Source organism: Argiope bruennichi, chromosome 3, assembly GCF_947563725.1.
Source record: "Argiope bruennichi chromosome 3, qqArgBrue1.1, whole genome shotgun sequence".
In the NCBI taxonomy this organism is placed as follows: Eukaryota; Metazoa; Arthropoda; class Arachnida; order Araneae; family Araneidae; genus Argiope; species Argiope bruennichi.
Genome location: NC_079153.1, coordinates 145,371,683 through 145,388,355, shown reverse-complemented (window position 1 = coordinate 145,388,355; position 16,673 = coordinate 145,371,683). Strand labels below are relative to the sequence as shown.

General features: G+C 28.1%; 1 protein-coding gene across 2 annotated transcripts in view; it reads left to right on the top strand.

The window, feature by feature from the left end:
• The first annotated feature begins 5,975 nt into the window (after window positions 1-5,975).
• LOC129962655 (chloride channel protein 2-like) overlaps window positions 5,976-16,673 on the top strand; it is a 36,182-nt gene continuing 25,484 nt past the window's right edge. The window contains exons 1-14 of one of the 2 annotated variants that reach the window (XM_056076538.1): window positions 5,976-6,238; window positions 7,576-7,726; window positions 8,596-8,715; window positions 9,471-9,599; window positions 10,392-10,525; window positions 11,848-11,925; window positions 12,070-12,148; window positions 12,729-12,854; window positions 12,934-13,018; window positions 13,175-13,276; window positions 13,718-13,802; window positions 15,296-15,445; window positions 15,864-15,933; window positions 16,136-16,246. In XM_056076538.1, the coding sequence (XP_055932513.1) occupies window positions 6,191-6,238; window positions 7,576-7,726; window positions 8,596-8,715; window positions 9,471-9,599; window positions 10,392-10,525; window positions 11,848-11,925; window positions 12,070-12,148; window positions 12,729-12,854; window positions 12,934-13,018; window positions 13,175-13,276; window positions 13,718-13,802; window positions 15,296-15,445; window positions 15,864-15,933; window positions 16,136-16,246 (1,468 nt within the window). In that variant the 5' untranslated portion in view covers window positions 5,976-6,190. The remainder of the gene's footprint in view (window positions 6,239-7,575; window positions 7,727-8,595; window positions 8,716-9,470; window positions 9,600-10,391; window positions 10,526-11,847; window positions 11,926-12,069; window positions 12,149-12,728; window positions 12,855-12,933; window positions 13,019-13,174; window positions 13,277-13,717; window positions 13,803-15,295; window positions 15,446-15,863; window positions 15,934-16,135; window positions 16,247-16,673) is intronic. The other variant, XM_056076539.1, reaches the window with a different exon arrangement.

Below are 16,673 nucleotides of genomic sequence, written 5' to 3'. Positions count from 1 at the left end.
ACTTTTATTTGAGTTTATGAACAGCTTATAAACTCAAAGTGGGGAGTGTTGCAACGGGAAACGAACAAACTTTATTTTTTTTTCATAGTTTCCTGTAATTCCTTTTTTTTTATTATTTTTTTTTGTATATATTTATGATGCATCTGTTCATTTCCGGTCTGGTGGCGCCAGAAGGGATTATTATTTATATTGTTGTTGTTTTTTTTGTAATTTGACAGTTGTCGGTTAGAACTCCTGAAGGAGTGCTTGTAATTTATTGAACTGCATTAAAAATGTTAAACAAAACGTCCTCACTGCTTTTGTCATGTGGAGAAGTTATTGGATATTTTTAGTGTAGGCAAACTCTATCCCGGACATTTTGGTTCGAACTTTGATCAGCAGAAAGGTATGTGGATTCTTTTTTGTTGATCAGTAGAAATTAAAGAACATCAAATCCGCAATAGTTGCTGAGCAGTGATGCTTGCTGACTGTTATTGAGCTCCTTTAACCTGCAGGACGATATATCCGTCATCCACTACTGTTGTTTCCTGAGGGCGGCCACCATCAACCTTTCTAACAACTGTACCTATGGTTTGGATGGCCTTTCAAGCGCTCGAAACGACACTTTTGTTGATTCCGAACTCTTCAGCTACACTGGTCCAACTGCGTCTCTCCTCCAGCTTTCCGATCATTCTTCCACGTGTGAAGTCGCCCAGGTGATTTCTTCTAGCCATATTTCACGAAGGAACTCACTTGCACTGGCAGCGAATGTCTTTCACTGCTCCTCCGTTCTTCCTTTCCTTGTAGTCTTGAGTTGCGCGCGCCGACTGTACGCATTTTGTATACTCTCATGTCGAATATAATGTTTTGCTCCTGACATTTGCATACGCATCACCTTTCTACTGAACTGCATGTTCATTGTACTGATCACAATAACCCCTTTTCTGCATTTTCATGGCTACCTGCTTAAATTTACATTGTTGCGTAAGTTTTGCAACCAATGTATGTATATATATTTATATATATAAAGGCTCCCCCTTAAGAGCTCGTCTACTATAAGTAAGTACGAGTGTCCCATCCCGAGGTGTCCAGGGACCTTTTCTCCCTTCCAGTTTACCATCCCGTTCGCCGCCTTCTTTCTGCTTGATCCTTTTATCCCTCGAAGGCAAGCGAGGACACTCTCCATGAGAAGCTGTAGCTGCACTGTTTGCTTCTTGCTTCTCATGGACAGCCAAAACTCCCACGTGTTGGCCATACGTGGCAACCTATTAGCACCATGGTCCCCGGTTTATCAATTCGGCTGGTAGCTAATCACCTGAGTGGTTAGTCTGCTAGGGATCAAAGTAAAGGGGTTACTCTCCTGGATTTTGCGTTAAGAGTGGTCGCCATCCCCGGTGGTAACTCCAAGCATGTAGGTTCCGGCTAGCAGTATGGTAAGTGTCGAAGCTGGGAAACGCCGGAGCCGATTACTGTTATCCCTTGTAGGCTTCATGATGGGTTGTGCCGTTGGACCTGAATTCCCATCAATATCGTATGGGCAAAAATAAAATAAACCGGTTCCCTTTAGTGGAAAACAATGCTACAAACCCTGAAATTGACAAATACCCAATATATTTTTTTTTAATTCAAAGGAAGTCTGAAATAAAAAAAAAAGCATTTCATAATTTGTTCCCTTTCCTTGTAGATTTGTATACTTTTTGGAAGCCCGGGTGCGGTGAGATCAACTAAGAAAGGTCAAATGATTTGCTAGTTGAAGTTTCATTCTCAAAACAAGCTAAACAAATCGCAAGCCTCAAATCATTATCTATTATTCCTATTCATCCCATTCTTACTCATATACGGCGTATTTCTATACAGAGAAACGGCCAGCTCTTGAACACGAAACATTTAATATTGATGTTCACCGAACATTTAATATTGATGTTCCGCTAAATTACCGGAGTGCATAAAAGCTGGATATATGCGCCTTTCTGTTAAGAGCCTGTATTCCAAATCCGTTACACTGTTTTAAGTCCCAGCGTTTCGGGCAGTTTAAAACTTCTTGCCGCGGGACTTTAACTTGCGTCCGTTGTGCCGATGTTGGCCATGACAGTACTGACTGTATTGCTCAAGAAAAGTGTGATGAATGCAAAGGGGAGGATACTTCTTTCTCTCGAAACTGTGCCGACTGGATACAGGAATAGGAAATAATTTTTACAAAAATCAAAAACCAAATTTCGTATCAAGAAGCCTTTAAGCTCATAAAGTAGTAAAGCCCTTGTAGCTGGTAATACTGACGCTAGAGTTATAAAAAAATTATCTTCTACTATATCCACTTAGTGGGACCTGGCTGATATATCTTGTATTGTTTTGAAATCATCCGACGCTACTGAAACTTCGTATCATTCAGTTAACTAACTGAATCCTTCCTCTCTATCTACAGTAGCAATTTGTGCTGCTGCTTCACCTGATATAACAGGATTTTGATCGTAACAAACCGGAAAAAACATAAAAATTATTCTCCTATTGAAACCAACAGTATCATTAATGCAGAAGAAATTTCAAAATTTTACACATCGTTTAATCCTTATATCAGTATCGTCACTAAAACCCACAATGAATACAACAGATAATCACAACAAAATCGCATTCTGAGGAAACTGCACCACCATCCAAGTCTGCTTTCCCTTCAGAAGGTCCAAAGATTACAGAATCTAGAGAATCAAACGTGGAGGTTGAAAAATGAGCTCTTCCACAACTTCGTAGAGTGACACATTAGAGTATAACATGTCCGAAGAAATGAAAGATTTACTTGTCCTCCGCGCTCTATTAAACTTCGAGAAGAAAAAAGAAAATATATCATCTTTACAATATATGTAGCGTTCAACCCTTTCCCCTCAATTGGGGATTTTCTCATTTATTCGTTTTCTTTTTAGTACCATACTTAATGACATTATTATTATGATGTCTTGTTTATGTTTAGCTTTTTTATCGTTTAAACTTTTTCTTTTCATCGGCACAAAATATCCTAAGAAAGGAAACATACAACTCTGTTTATCCGTCAAAAGTGTTACATACAATACTTTAGCTTTATTTTGGCATGATTTACTTCTTTATTCCCCTCAAGGGTATATCTTTATTAGGTGTGATGGGCTTCACGACCCTGAGGTACCCTAGTTATTTGGTCTACTTTTCCAGCTTCTCCTCCCCTCAGCCTATCAGAAGACTTCCAATATGCTGCATTCGCTCGAACCAATGATAGATTGTTTGGCCTACCATCACAGTGCGCAGGCTCGATGTTAAATTAACTCGGTTCCGCATTGGTCATACTCGCTTCAGCCACATTCTTATTTGGTCAACCATATCCAACATATAGGTGAATGTGGCTCACAATCTGCCAACGTGAGCCACATTCATTGAAGCAGGCTTTTAATTAATACCGGATTGTTTCAGTGAAGAGTTTTATAATCATATCATTCAATATCTGATTTGTTTTTCAGAGAAGTAGTTTTGCGGTAAAGATTTTCCAAGTAATTTTTATTCAAGCATTTTTTCAATACTGATTTGTGTTTTGAAGTTGAGTTCTCGGAGCAACTTCATTCTCTTATTTTCTTATATTCCTTCAAAATTTAGTGACATATTTTTGTACATGTTTAATATGCAATTATAAATTCTAGTGGAGGCAAGTTTCATATTTACGTTGGAATGAACAATTTGCAATATAAATATGAAAGATTCATTTTTTCCTTCTTCAATTTAGTGTTGAAACGAATTCTATCTCAAAAATTTTTTCACAACATTGTTCAATTCTGAATCAATTGCATTAAAATTTTCTGTAGTTGAAAATATTTTTTAGACCTTGATTTTATGTCATGGCATTTTAAATCTGGAGAAAAACTTACTAATACCGTTAAAAAAATTACTATGTAGTGAAAAAAAAATTTATGATGAATGCCAGGAAAATAATGCGAATTATGTTTTCACGTGTTTCTCATAAATAGCAAAAGCTTTCAAGAATCTGAAGGTCCCAGATTCAATGTCGTAACATTTATTATTATTTTTTTTTTTAATTTTGAATACATTTTTTTATAGAATATAACGTTTGAAATTTTTAAAAAAGCAAATAAAAGAATGAATTTATCACAGAAAATATGATAAAATTGCACAAACCAAATTTCGTGCCATTTTTTTAAATGCCAAACCTTTCACAAATTTTCCCTTCTCTTAATAGATTGATTCCTTTTAGAAAATCTATTTATTGTAACGGTTTTCATACACCGTCTTCCGAAAAGTTTTTGATTCTGGTCTTTAAAGCCCTGGAACAACACTTATTCAAAAGTTTACTAATAAATAAGTGTGAATATGTTTTGCATTTTTGACCTGTATGAATGGGCGACGAATATTCCGCAGGTATTGTGACAGGGAATCCAAGAAAAGGAAGAGGTCGAAATTCTTATTTCTCTGTAACTCCTTAAGTTAGAGAAATAAAGCAAGTCAATACTCTTCACAATAAACAATTTTTATGTTAAAAGCTCTTTGGGAGCTGCCATCAATTAAAAATTACGAATCTACAGTCCGCTTCATGGATGCAATTCAATTTTTTTCTTCGTATCTCATAAGTGCAATGAGTACGTGTATTTGTCTTGACTTCTAGACTGAAGAATAGGGGTTTGAAACTCTATCCTTCGGATGGTCCGTCGTGTGTCGGGTTTGGAGCATTTAAGAACCTTTGTGAGCCAAACTTTCTCCAATTGCTGTTGAAATTATGAAGTTCGTTTCAAAATAATCATCAGTTTTTATGTTTTTTTTTTTTTTTTTTTTTTAAATCGAAAGTAGGACGCTAATTTAACTAAACTAAATTAACTCGTCTGAGATTTTTCCTGCTTTTGTATAACGATTGTACTTTATTAACACAAGATACTCAACAATATTGCTATTATATTTTCACGATATTGTACAGCAATCCAAATATTGAAAAACATCGTGGTAAAAGACTAGAGATTTATTATGCTTAGTGTATACAAAATTTTTTTAAAAAAAATTCTATTATTCCGTTTTATCTAGTCGATGGAAATTTTTCTTGTGTTATTTCCAGTAATGTCGTGAAATGCAAACGTAGTTTTCTCCTAAGATGATATATATATATAATATAAGATGAAATATATTATATTATACTAGCCGAAATTTGGGAAGAAGGGGAAAAAAAAAACTTTTTGGTTATTGCAAGAAAAAAGAAAACTTTGCAAATCATTTTAATCGTTTATTTGTATAAATAAGAAAAAAAAATCAATTGATAAATAGCTGCTCTTTATACGAACGTCAATTTTGTCCGGTCAGATTCGCATAATGACGCAACATCTAATAATTTTAATTTATTCATTATATTCCCACAAACTATAGAATAGGCGGAAAGATTTTGAATTATAATATTGGTTTTTAAGATATTGTAATTCATCTTTTTAGCCAACTTAATCTTTTGATAGGAAGTGCGTCGTTAAGAATTATTAATGAGGTAAAATTTCATTGCTAGAGTCGGAGTTGCGCAGATAAAGAGATATTGTTTATAAAAATTCTCTATTTACCATTTATTTCATACAGACGTACTTCTGCTAAGGATACTTTTCCTTCAATAAGAATAAAAGCTGTATATGCATTCAGCCCAATCTTCTAAGAAACTAGCATTTTGTAAAATAATGTTCATTATTCTTAATTTCCTCGTCAGAAAATACGAAACGAAGTATGCCATCATTCATTCGGAACAGAATTGTTTGCATCAAACAATGAGTATGGCGATCTTTCCCTACCATAAGTTCTGATGTGTTTTTGACGCTAAAATATGAATACAGAGTAACATTTACATTTATATTTCTTCCATGTGGCCTTGAATGGAAGAAGCATAATCAGGTAGATCAAAAAAATGCATACAATGAGTCACGTTTTCCATAACTTGGCGAGTTTAGGCGAATATCTCGGGCAATATCGTAATCGGCATTGCAACCCTACTGTTCGTCGAAGAGCTGCAGTAAAAGTTTGGAATTAATCATACAGGTGGCTTTTGATGTGCGAGGGAAAAACACTACGCTATGACATCTTGGTTGCATGGATTCTTGTCGTGATGGAACTTAAGTTTTTCTCCCAGTGTTTCCCGGTTCATTTATTCTGAGATTTGAAATCTTTTTATTCCATTTGTATTTTTATTTTATTTTTTATTTTTGAAACTTAAGGTAGCACCATGACGGACGGAACCGAAAAAGCTGCTATGGGATATGAACATACTTTGGTATGTTTTATTTTCTTTTGTATAATTTTTAAATATTGATTGAAATAATTGTGTAATATATGAACAAATATTAACAATAAAAATGCCTTTAGATTATGAATTTTGCTTGGATTTTCGTACTGTGAAGAAAGAAATTGTTCTGATAAATAATAAAAAAAATATTGGCCATGAATTATTTTTTCCTAATGCATTATGGTTGCATTATTTTTTAATAAATCTTCTAAAAATTTCTTATTGATAATCTATTAAAGTGTTCATATTCATTGCATTTAGATGGGCCATTATAATCTATGAAATATTTCCATGTATATTTTATATTTTATTGCAAGAAATTTTAATATAAAGCATATATGATTAAAAAATATGAGATGATTTTTTTTTTTTTACCAATTTAAGATATTTATATATGCTTTGTTAAAATAATTTTTTTTTAGACTGTAGAATATTATAATTTTTATAGATTGCATAGATTTTATTTTTGTTTATAGTTATATTATCCTGATTTATCATCTTGTGATGCACTAAAAATATATTACCTGATTATTTGTTCTGCAGAAATAAATTATCATTTCCTTGCAAATAATCAAAGAATATAAATTTTTTATTTTTAAAAAATTTGTAAAGAGATATTAGAAGTATTGTTTAAAAAGTCAAACTAATTATTAATACTTAAGAAAAATCTTTCACAAATTTTTTAATAATTTTTGAAAACATTTGGTTAGCTTTATTAAATCTATTTACAGATAAATTAAATTTCCTTTGTTCTTAAATAATTTCACTATTAATTACATATCCTGAACATTGATGGGAAAATATGTTGTTTCCTTATAAAAAGATTCATTTCAAAACTATCAACTCATTTGCAGCTTGTCATTTTTGTAAAAAATTTATTTATTAATTATTCAGGCATTAATTCCAGTTTTATTTAATTTACATTATTAAGATTTAACACTGATAATTTAAATATGCAATTCTAATCTTTTTTTATTCTCGGATTTTTAAAAGTGTAAATGCATTTTTTAGAGATTTTTATAAATATGCATTTTCCACAGTGGTAATAGGACAAAAGAAAAAAAGTAATAATGAAATGTGTAATTATTTTGCATTTTACACATTTTACTTAACAAAAACCTGGCTGAAATTTATTTAAAATATTATGTGCATTTTAATAGTGTCATTTCTTGTAAATAGTTTTCAAAAACATGTTTTCACTTTTGTAGATAAAGCTAATTTGTTGTAATATTTTTAAAAATTTAATTTGAGTAATGTATTTATCAATGAATATATATATATATATATATATATATATTTGTGTGTATGTTTTCTTTGATTTTTAGATGTTTGGTCAATATCGGGAAGACCTAGGGGAATATGCTAGATTGGAAGCATCTAGGCTTAAAAGCTTAGAAAAATTCAGAAAAAAAGAAGAGAAAAGGCGGCAGAAAGAACTTAAGCCTTACAAAAATGCTGTTCATAGAAAACTAGTTGGTAAGATAATTTAAATTTTCTCTTTTACACTGTTTTGTTTCAACTGTCTCATTGCCCATATGCTAAGCTTACAAACTGCCTATATTTTAAAAATGAAATTACTAATAAGATATTGAAAAGTATAACTGACTAATCTATATCTTTAACACTGTATCTTTTTTTGATTAGAAGATTTGGTGAATAGGAAACTAAAAGAGGTAACTTTGGCTACATCCATACTTTTAGGTTATTTTAATTGTTTTATCTGTTTTCTGTTGAAGCAGTGATAATAATATAAAAATCATTCAGCCTTCATATCTTGTTTAAATACTTCACATTAATAATCACTGTGTGTAATTTTTGTGGATTGTTTTTGCTTAAGAATTATGCAACATTATAGTTAAAAGATTTTATTTATGATTTAGGACATATCTTGCAAAAATATTTTGAATATTTAAGGAATCATATTTTTAATATTCTTATATTCTAAGAATAAATTTTTAAATATGACTGCTATAACTTATAAGGTGAATTTAAAGTTTTCTTTTAGGAATAAAACCAATTCTATTTACTTTCTTATTTCAATGAATAATTTTTCATTTAGTCGAATGATTGCAAATGAATGCTTAAAAAACACTTAAAAGATTTGATAATATAATTATGTAATACTGTGTTATTGTTGATTTGTATAAAGATATCAAAATCTTAAGATTAAGATAAGATTAAGATAAATTTTATATGGTCTTCCTGCAGGTGAGAATTTTACTTTCAAATAAGAATCCGTTTTTAAAAATTTGAATATCTTTTTATCTTTATAGTTATTTTGTTTCTGCAAATAATTTCATTATTTAAAGTATTATTTCATCAACCATATTTCTGATTTATTACAGGCTTGTGGCAAAATACTTTTGCACGTTTAGGGGAGGATTGGTTTTTCCTTGCTTTCCTAGGAGTTATCTCTTCTCTTTTGAGCTTTTCAATGGATTATGCAATATCCATGTGTCAAAAATGTGAGAGGATTTTCCTTCCTCCTAGAAAAAAAAAAATTATCTGAATTTTTCCCCTTTTCTTGTTTATCTTATAAAACAAAATTGAAAAGGTTACAAATTATAAATCTAATTATTATACATATAATAAATATTCATTTTATTCATAAAAATTACTTTGTTGTTGGCACTGCCTTCTACTTTTGATATTTTAATTTTTTTAATATCTATAGATTTTAAGAAGAAGAGTTCTTGCTAAGCATATTCATTGGTGCATCAAACATTGTTTTGTTTGTTAGTTTGTTTTAATCTATAATTTATGTCGGAGCAATATCTGTTACTAGGTTTTTCCATATGCAAGTTCATATGAACTGTTTTTTAAATCTTAAAAAAAAATAATTTTACTTATTTTTCAAAAAAAAAAAATTACTGACTTTTAATCACTATTATCATTACTCTGAAAAATTAATTTCATTATATTAAGAATTGAATAATTCTCTAATTCATTTTGTTTTTTTGATTTTTTTTAAAAAATTCATAATTTATGTTTGAAAGGATTAAGTGTTGTAGAGCTTATTACATTTGTGCAATTAATTTCATGCTCTTAGCTTTTTATTATTATTAATTAATAGCTTTATTAATGTAGTGCTCTTATTTTCCAGATATCTGATATTTTCATTTATAAAATATTAATTTTGCTTCTAAATTGTACATTTTCAAGTGTATATAAAATTTGTTTAAATTCATTATTTGCCTGTAACTCTTTCAATCTCTTACAGCTCGTATCTGGTTGTATAGAGATTTGACTGCTCACCCATTTCTACAGTATCTTGCTTGGGTAGCCCTACCTATGTGTCTCATTCTTTTCTCTGCAGGATTTGTTCATGTCACAGCTCCTCAAGCTATAGGTAAGAATATTTATCTTTCCTCATAAAATCTAATGATTTCTCACATAATTTATCTTTCGTCACTTGGAGTGCTGTTACAAATTTTTTGAATAATAACTATCTAATATGTAACACTTTAAAATTTGATGACGTGCATTTTTATTTTTTATATAAAATATTTGTATGTATTAAAATATAAGGAACATTATAAAATATAAGATAGCTATATAGGAAGTATTTTTTTTATGTATTCATATGCTTTGAAAATAATTTTTTAAACAATCTAAATTGTTTTTTTGATTTAAAAAAATAATTTAGAAAAATCTTGTACCTAATTGGCTATTATTTTGATGCAGGGTAATTGACTATGGGGATTTTACTACTTTAACCTCTAATTCTTCAGACATTTGTAATGCTATTAATCAAACTTTATATTCAATTAATTTTTTTCCAAATTTATCCATTCTTTAAAACAGGAAACTTCAGAATCAAATAAATAAATTCATTTGCATCAATTTTTTTAGAACAGCACACTTGTATTTGCTTCTGATAATATAATTACATAAAGTATAAAATTCACTAAAAATATATCTGTTTCTCATTTTTAATATTGATTTGCAATTTATGTTCTTCAGGAAGAAGGGAAAAAAAAAACTATTTTTCATATTTTATTCCATTTAAACCTAAGCTCATTGCTTTTATCCCCCCCCCCTTTTATTTTTTAACAAAGTACCACAATTTATATTTTTTTCACTATAAAAAAAATCTCATTTGTTGCATATAGATGGTATTTATGAAAAAAATCTTTTTCAGGTTCTGGTATTCCTGAAATGAAAACAATTTTGAGAGGTGTTGTTTTAAAAGAATATTTATCACTACGTACACTCATTTCAAAAGTCATTGGATTAACATGCACATTAGGTAGTGGAATGCCCCTTGGTAAAGAGGTATATTTACTAACTTATAAGTAGTAAATTGAAGTTGAAATAATGTATTGTGTCTATATATCAATAATTTATAAATTTTTATTCTTCATACATGTTTATTAGGTAGCTGAACATATAGCAGTCTCTTAAATCATTGGAGTGTCAATAATTAATATATCTTATTAAAACATTTCAAAATGAAGAAGCTTGTCTTCATATTTGAGTAATTGCATATGAAATTATATTATTTTACTATTATAATTATACTATTTATTAACGTAATATACAACTGTATATAATTTTTTCATGAAAATCCTGTTGCTGAATTTTCAATATGACTTTATATTTGAAAAAAAAAAAAAAAAAAAAGTACATACAAAATAAAATATTTCCAAATAGAAATTTGAATATTACTCTATTATTACCTTAATTTGAAAAAAAAAAAAAAAAAAAAAAGGATTTTAAAATGTATGATTACTTTTCTATTATTTACTATTTTAGTGTTTTATATTCACTTGCAGATTTCCAATTAATTCACATGAAACTACTTCAGATTTTTCATATTCACTGCTAGAGCAAGTCATTTAAAATTCGTTGCTTTGGTGATCCCATTTTCATTTGAATAATTTTGCCTTATTCAAAAGTCAAGAATAAATACATTTATTTCAAAGTATTTATTTAGAAAATTTTAATGAAATCTTTCAATATATTTTTCATACAAAACTTGGGTAACCTTAAAAGGGAGCCTCGATATTTTTTTTATCCCATTTAGGATCACAGCCATGGCTTAAGAGTCTGGAATCATAATTGATTATTGTTTATAATACTTAGGGTTTTCATAGCAAATATTTTAAATTTCTTCTGCATTTTATTATTTTTCACCTTTTCAGATACATGCTAGCAGCAGTTTTCAAAATTTGGGGGTTAAGTAATGGCACAGATGAAAACATATAGCATTTTTTAATCCATTTTGCCATCAAAGCATGCAAGATAAAGCTGCTCATGTAGTAAATCATAGAAGGGGGGGAAAATAGTAAAAAGGAAATTGATGAAGACACCATTTTGAAAGAAAGCAATATTCTTATACATATTCTGAAGAATATATTTAATGAACTGTTTGTAAATAGGTATGCTGTGTATTTTGTTAGTACTGTGAAGAAAAATATTTGAAAATTATAGTGATTCTATCTGGGCTCCTTCATTATCTAAAAATTGAAGATGGCAGATTTGCAGTAACATTTTTTTTCACTTTGAATTCTGCCAATGTTTGCCAAATTGGCATAATTAATAATATTACATTTGTCTGTTATTTAACCTTTTAATAATATTTAGAATTTTTGTAGGGTCCTTTTGTCCATATCTCTAGTATCTTGGCCACTATTCTCAGTAAACTTGTTACATCTTTTAAAGGAATTCATGAGGTGAGATTCTTTTTATGTTTAAAAGTAACATTCTTAATATCATTTTAAAACACTTTCATTTGAATACAACAGCATATACTCCTAATTTTTCTTCCAGGCATAGTTTTAGCTATTTTTATCCTGAAGCTCTGTTTCGTTTCTTAGAATGAATCCAGAGCCAATGAGATGTTGGCAGCTGCCTGTGCTGTAGGTGTTGCCTGCAGTTTTGCTGCTCCCATTGGAGGTAAAATTATTTTTCTTCCTTTTTATTTGTGTATATATATATATATATATATATATATATATATATATATATATATATATATAATATTGGAAAATATTGTTATTTTAGAATAAAAATAACTTTCCTGAAATATTGTAACTTAAAAATACATAGATATTTCATTTTAACATTTATTATCTTTATTATGTATTCTATTTACATAAAGATATTGTAAATTTTCAATTTCTTGATATTTTGAATGTTATCAATTGCAGTGAAGATATTGTGGCAATCGTGGGGAGCATATGTTATTTGGTCATAGGCAAGAATATACTTTTGTCTATTTGCTTTGATCTCAATAGCCTTTCCAACAAATTCATTTTTAAAATATAATTATAGTTCTTAAAATGTTAATGTTTAATGATGAAGTTTTGATTTACATTTCATATCATCCATAATTAGAAATAAATTTTGGTTTATTCATATTTGAATTATTGATTTGTGAAATTTTTTGATTCTAAAATGAATTCGATATAAATATGATCTAACTCACTATTTGCTAAAATATTTTGATATTTTAAAATTATTCTCATTGCTTTAGGTGTCCTCTTCAGTATTGAAGTAACATCAGTGTATTTTGCTGTACGAAATTATTGGAGAGGATTTTTTGCTGCTTGCTGTGGAGCAATGGTCTGGCGATTACTTGGTGTTTGGTTTAAGAATGAGGGTAAATATCATTTTATTCTGTACTTTTTATTAATAAAAACTAAAAATAAATATTACAACAAATCTTTCCCCTTCTTTAGAAACACTCACAGCAATATTTAGAACAAATTTCCACATAGACTTTCCATTTGATCCTCAAGAGCTTATTGTATTTGCTGGAATTGGGTAAGATGCAAAACTATTCTTATATTTTAGAATATGAAGATATCTTCGTATTTTATTGTTGTATAGATTTTCTTCAAAATTGTAACCAAATTTTGTGCAATTTAAAGTTTACTAAAATTTTTTCATACCTTACATTTATTATTGTTATGTTCATAGAGCAGTTTGTGGATTAGGTGGTGCATTTTTTGTGTGGTTTCACCGGCAAATTGTGCATTTTAATCGAAAGCATAAAAGGATGAATGCTTTTCTTCAGCAGAAGTAAGTATTAGTGCAAATTTTTGTCACATTGTCCTTCACTTGAAAGTTACTTGTATATAAATCTCTGCATAAATTATGTATTTTAATATTATATATATTCCTAAAATATATAAATTATGCTATATATTTCTTTTCTAAATAAATTATTTATTTGAATTTTTGTAATATTTTTTTTTAATTATGTTTGATTTTTTTTTAATGTCCTTTCCAGATATTGCATATTTTGGTACATATTCATAAAATGCTAGATTTTGCTCTGAAATATATAATTATTCAGAAGAAACAAATTCATTTTTAATTAACTAAATAGTACATTTATACATATTTTCTAAAAATTGCTTTAAATTAATAAAAGCAATTAATAAATATTATTTCTAATAAAATTTTTAATTGCAGTCCATTAGCTATTGATTATATTTAATTTTAAACTTGTTTTTGTAGTCGTTTCATTTATCCTGCTGTGATTACCTTGATTATTTCTACTGTGACTTTTCCTTTGGGCCTAGGGCAGTTTATGGCTGCTGAGGTAAAATATAAAATATTGAAATATATAAAATATATTATAGGTAATATATAAAATATTGAAAAATAGTTTTTGTATATATCAAAATATTATAGAAAAAATGTAAAAAATATATTTTAATTTCTTAATCTTTGAGAAAATTAGTATCTCCTAAAGGAAATATTTTGGTCTACTTTATCATAAATAAAAAAATTTAAACTTATATTATTTCGTATTTTTTTAAGATCTAGAAATATTTTATCTTTCAAAAATATTTTTTAGTCTTTTACTTAAATAAAACCAGGACTGGTAAAATTATATGTGAAAGAAAACATAAGTTTCTTATTTAAAGAAAAGGTATAGTTTCTTAATAAAAATTTTTTATAATGTGATATATTTGAATAATGATTTAAACACTACTTATACATTTACTGTTACTCTGAAAATGTTCTGGATATTTATTCTTTTATCTCACTCTATCCTACTGCTTTATTTTTTCCCATAAATCTTTCCATCCATGAATTTGTTCCCTTTTTCCCCATGTTTCATCTGTCTTAATTTTAAAATCTGATCCTGCGAAAATAAAGAAATTTAAAAAAAACTGTAATAATGTTACATATTGTATAAATATATGGTTTTTAATTTAACCAGCTTTATTACTAGCAGTGCTAAATTACAATTTGTATCCTTAATCCATACATAATTTTTGTAACATAATAGTTTGAAGATATTACTTGTTTCTTATTTTTGAGTTCCTTACTCAAGCAACTTTTTAAGGATATTCAGGATTTTAAGGATATATTTTCTATATTCAGTACATAAATCCAAAATATACAATTTTTGTTCAATGAACAGAAGTTAATATTTGTTAATATTTCAAAATGTACTGGCAAAGCTGAAATATTTCCTACTTTGAAATAAGAAGTAACTTTTGAAAGAGACAAATGATAACTTTTGAAAGAGACAAATGATAACTTTTGAAAGAGACAAATGATAACTTTTGAAAGAGACAAATGATAACTTTTGAAAGAGACAAATGATAACTTTTAAAAGAGACAAAGATAACTTTGAGAGAGACAAAGATAGAAAAAAAAATGTAGAAATTTTTTTTAAACTGTTGTTTTTTAATGGAAACTGAAGCCATTTCAAAATGAGAAAGTACTAAATGTGAAAGTAATGAGAAGCTATTTGGAAGTAAATGCTGTATGTATTGTTATAAGAAATTGGAGTAACAGAAATGCAAATGGAACGAACATATGATTATATTACACTTTTTATAAGCATGAGGGATATTTTTTTCACATGGAAAAGTCTTAAGATTAATTTAATTTCAAAGTATTCTTTTAGTTTTCTTTGCAGATGTGTAACTGAAATACATTCATTGAAGAATACTAGCATTAGAGGAAAAAATAAAAAAATATGAGAAATTTTATTAAAAGTATAGAGAATAGAATATTAAGTAAAAAAATCTTTTAATGTTTAGGAATTTGTATAAATGTATTTGCTTATTTTTCTAGTTGACAACGCATGAATCTATGAATGAATTGTTCAGCAATGTCACCTGGTCAAATCATCATTTAGAAGTGGATGAAGCCATAATTGTCAGCCACTGGACTACAGATTACACAAACATTTTTGTAAATTTAGTAGTTTTCATCATAATTACAGTAAGTTTCTGTAATCCTCTTGTTCCTAAATAGCTAAATTTATAGAAAAAATAACTCTTAATTTTTTTTATAATTGGTGTGTGTAAGTTTATATATAATGTAAATAGATTGTTCAATTATTCAATATGAAATTTGATTAGCGTATAAGAATTGTGGAATATAAAAAAAAAGAATGTAAGTGTTATATTTAATAATTTTCCATTTCAAGTTTTTAATTTGCATTTTTAGTATGTGACTTGAAAGTTAAAGTTTTCTGTTATTTATTGCATTTCCTTTTCAAGTTATAATGCTTTGATGTGTGATAGTTTTATTTATTTAAAATTATTATTTATTTTATATATATATATATTTTTAGTTGTGTATTAATCCATATTATATATTCATTTTCTTTTTTTTTTTTTCCTTTTTTTTTTTTAAGTTTTTTACTACCACTTTAGCTGCTACATTGCCTGTACCATCTGGTCTCTTCATACCTGTTTTCAAAATGGGTAAGCCTAATTCTTTGAACTTTCTAATGATTTCTTTTCTTATAAAAAACAAACAAAAAAGAAGCTACATTAAATTTATGTTTTGAGATACAGAAATGTTATCAACTGATATGTAATATTTACCTTTAATGAAAACTTTCCCAATTTGTTATTACATTATTTTTTTTATAAAAATTATTTGGAATGTTTTTGTACTAATTAGGAGCTGCTTTTGGAAGACTTGTTGGTGAATGTATGGCATCTTGGTTTCCAGAAGGAATTACCTTGGGTAGCAGTGTTAATAAAATCATTCCAGGTGGCTATGCTGTTGTTGGTGAGTTATTTATATATATAATATAAATTTCTTTTGATATATATGCTTTGTATCAGTGCAATATGTATATTAAATAGCAAGTTTCAACAAAAGATTAAAATCTTCATGTTAGTACCATGCCATTTTGAATAGAATTACTCATAACTACTATATATTGACACTCTTATTTATAAATCATTACATGCAGATTTTTTTATTATTATTATTAATAATGGGAATGGTAATTCTACTAGTTTTTAAAGCTAGCATTTTATTAGTTTTTATCTTATTAGTCCTTGTTAGCATAAGATATTGCTATGTGATGTTCTATAATACTGTTATGATATCTTCAAAATATTTTGTGATATTTAGAATATTAAACAGTTTTATTGAGCTACCACACAACATCTTGTGATAATAGGGAAAATAGGATTGCCCATTTTATAAA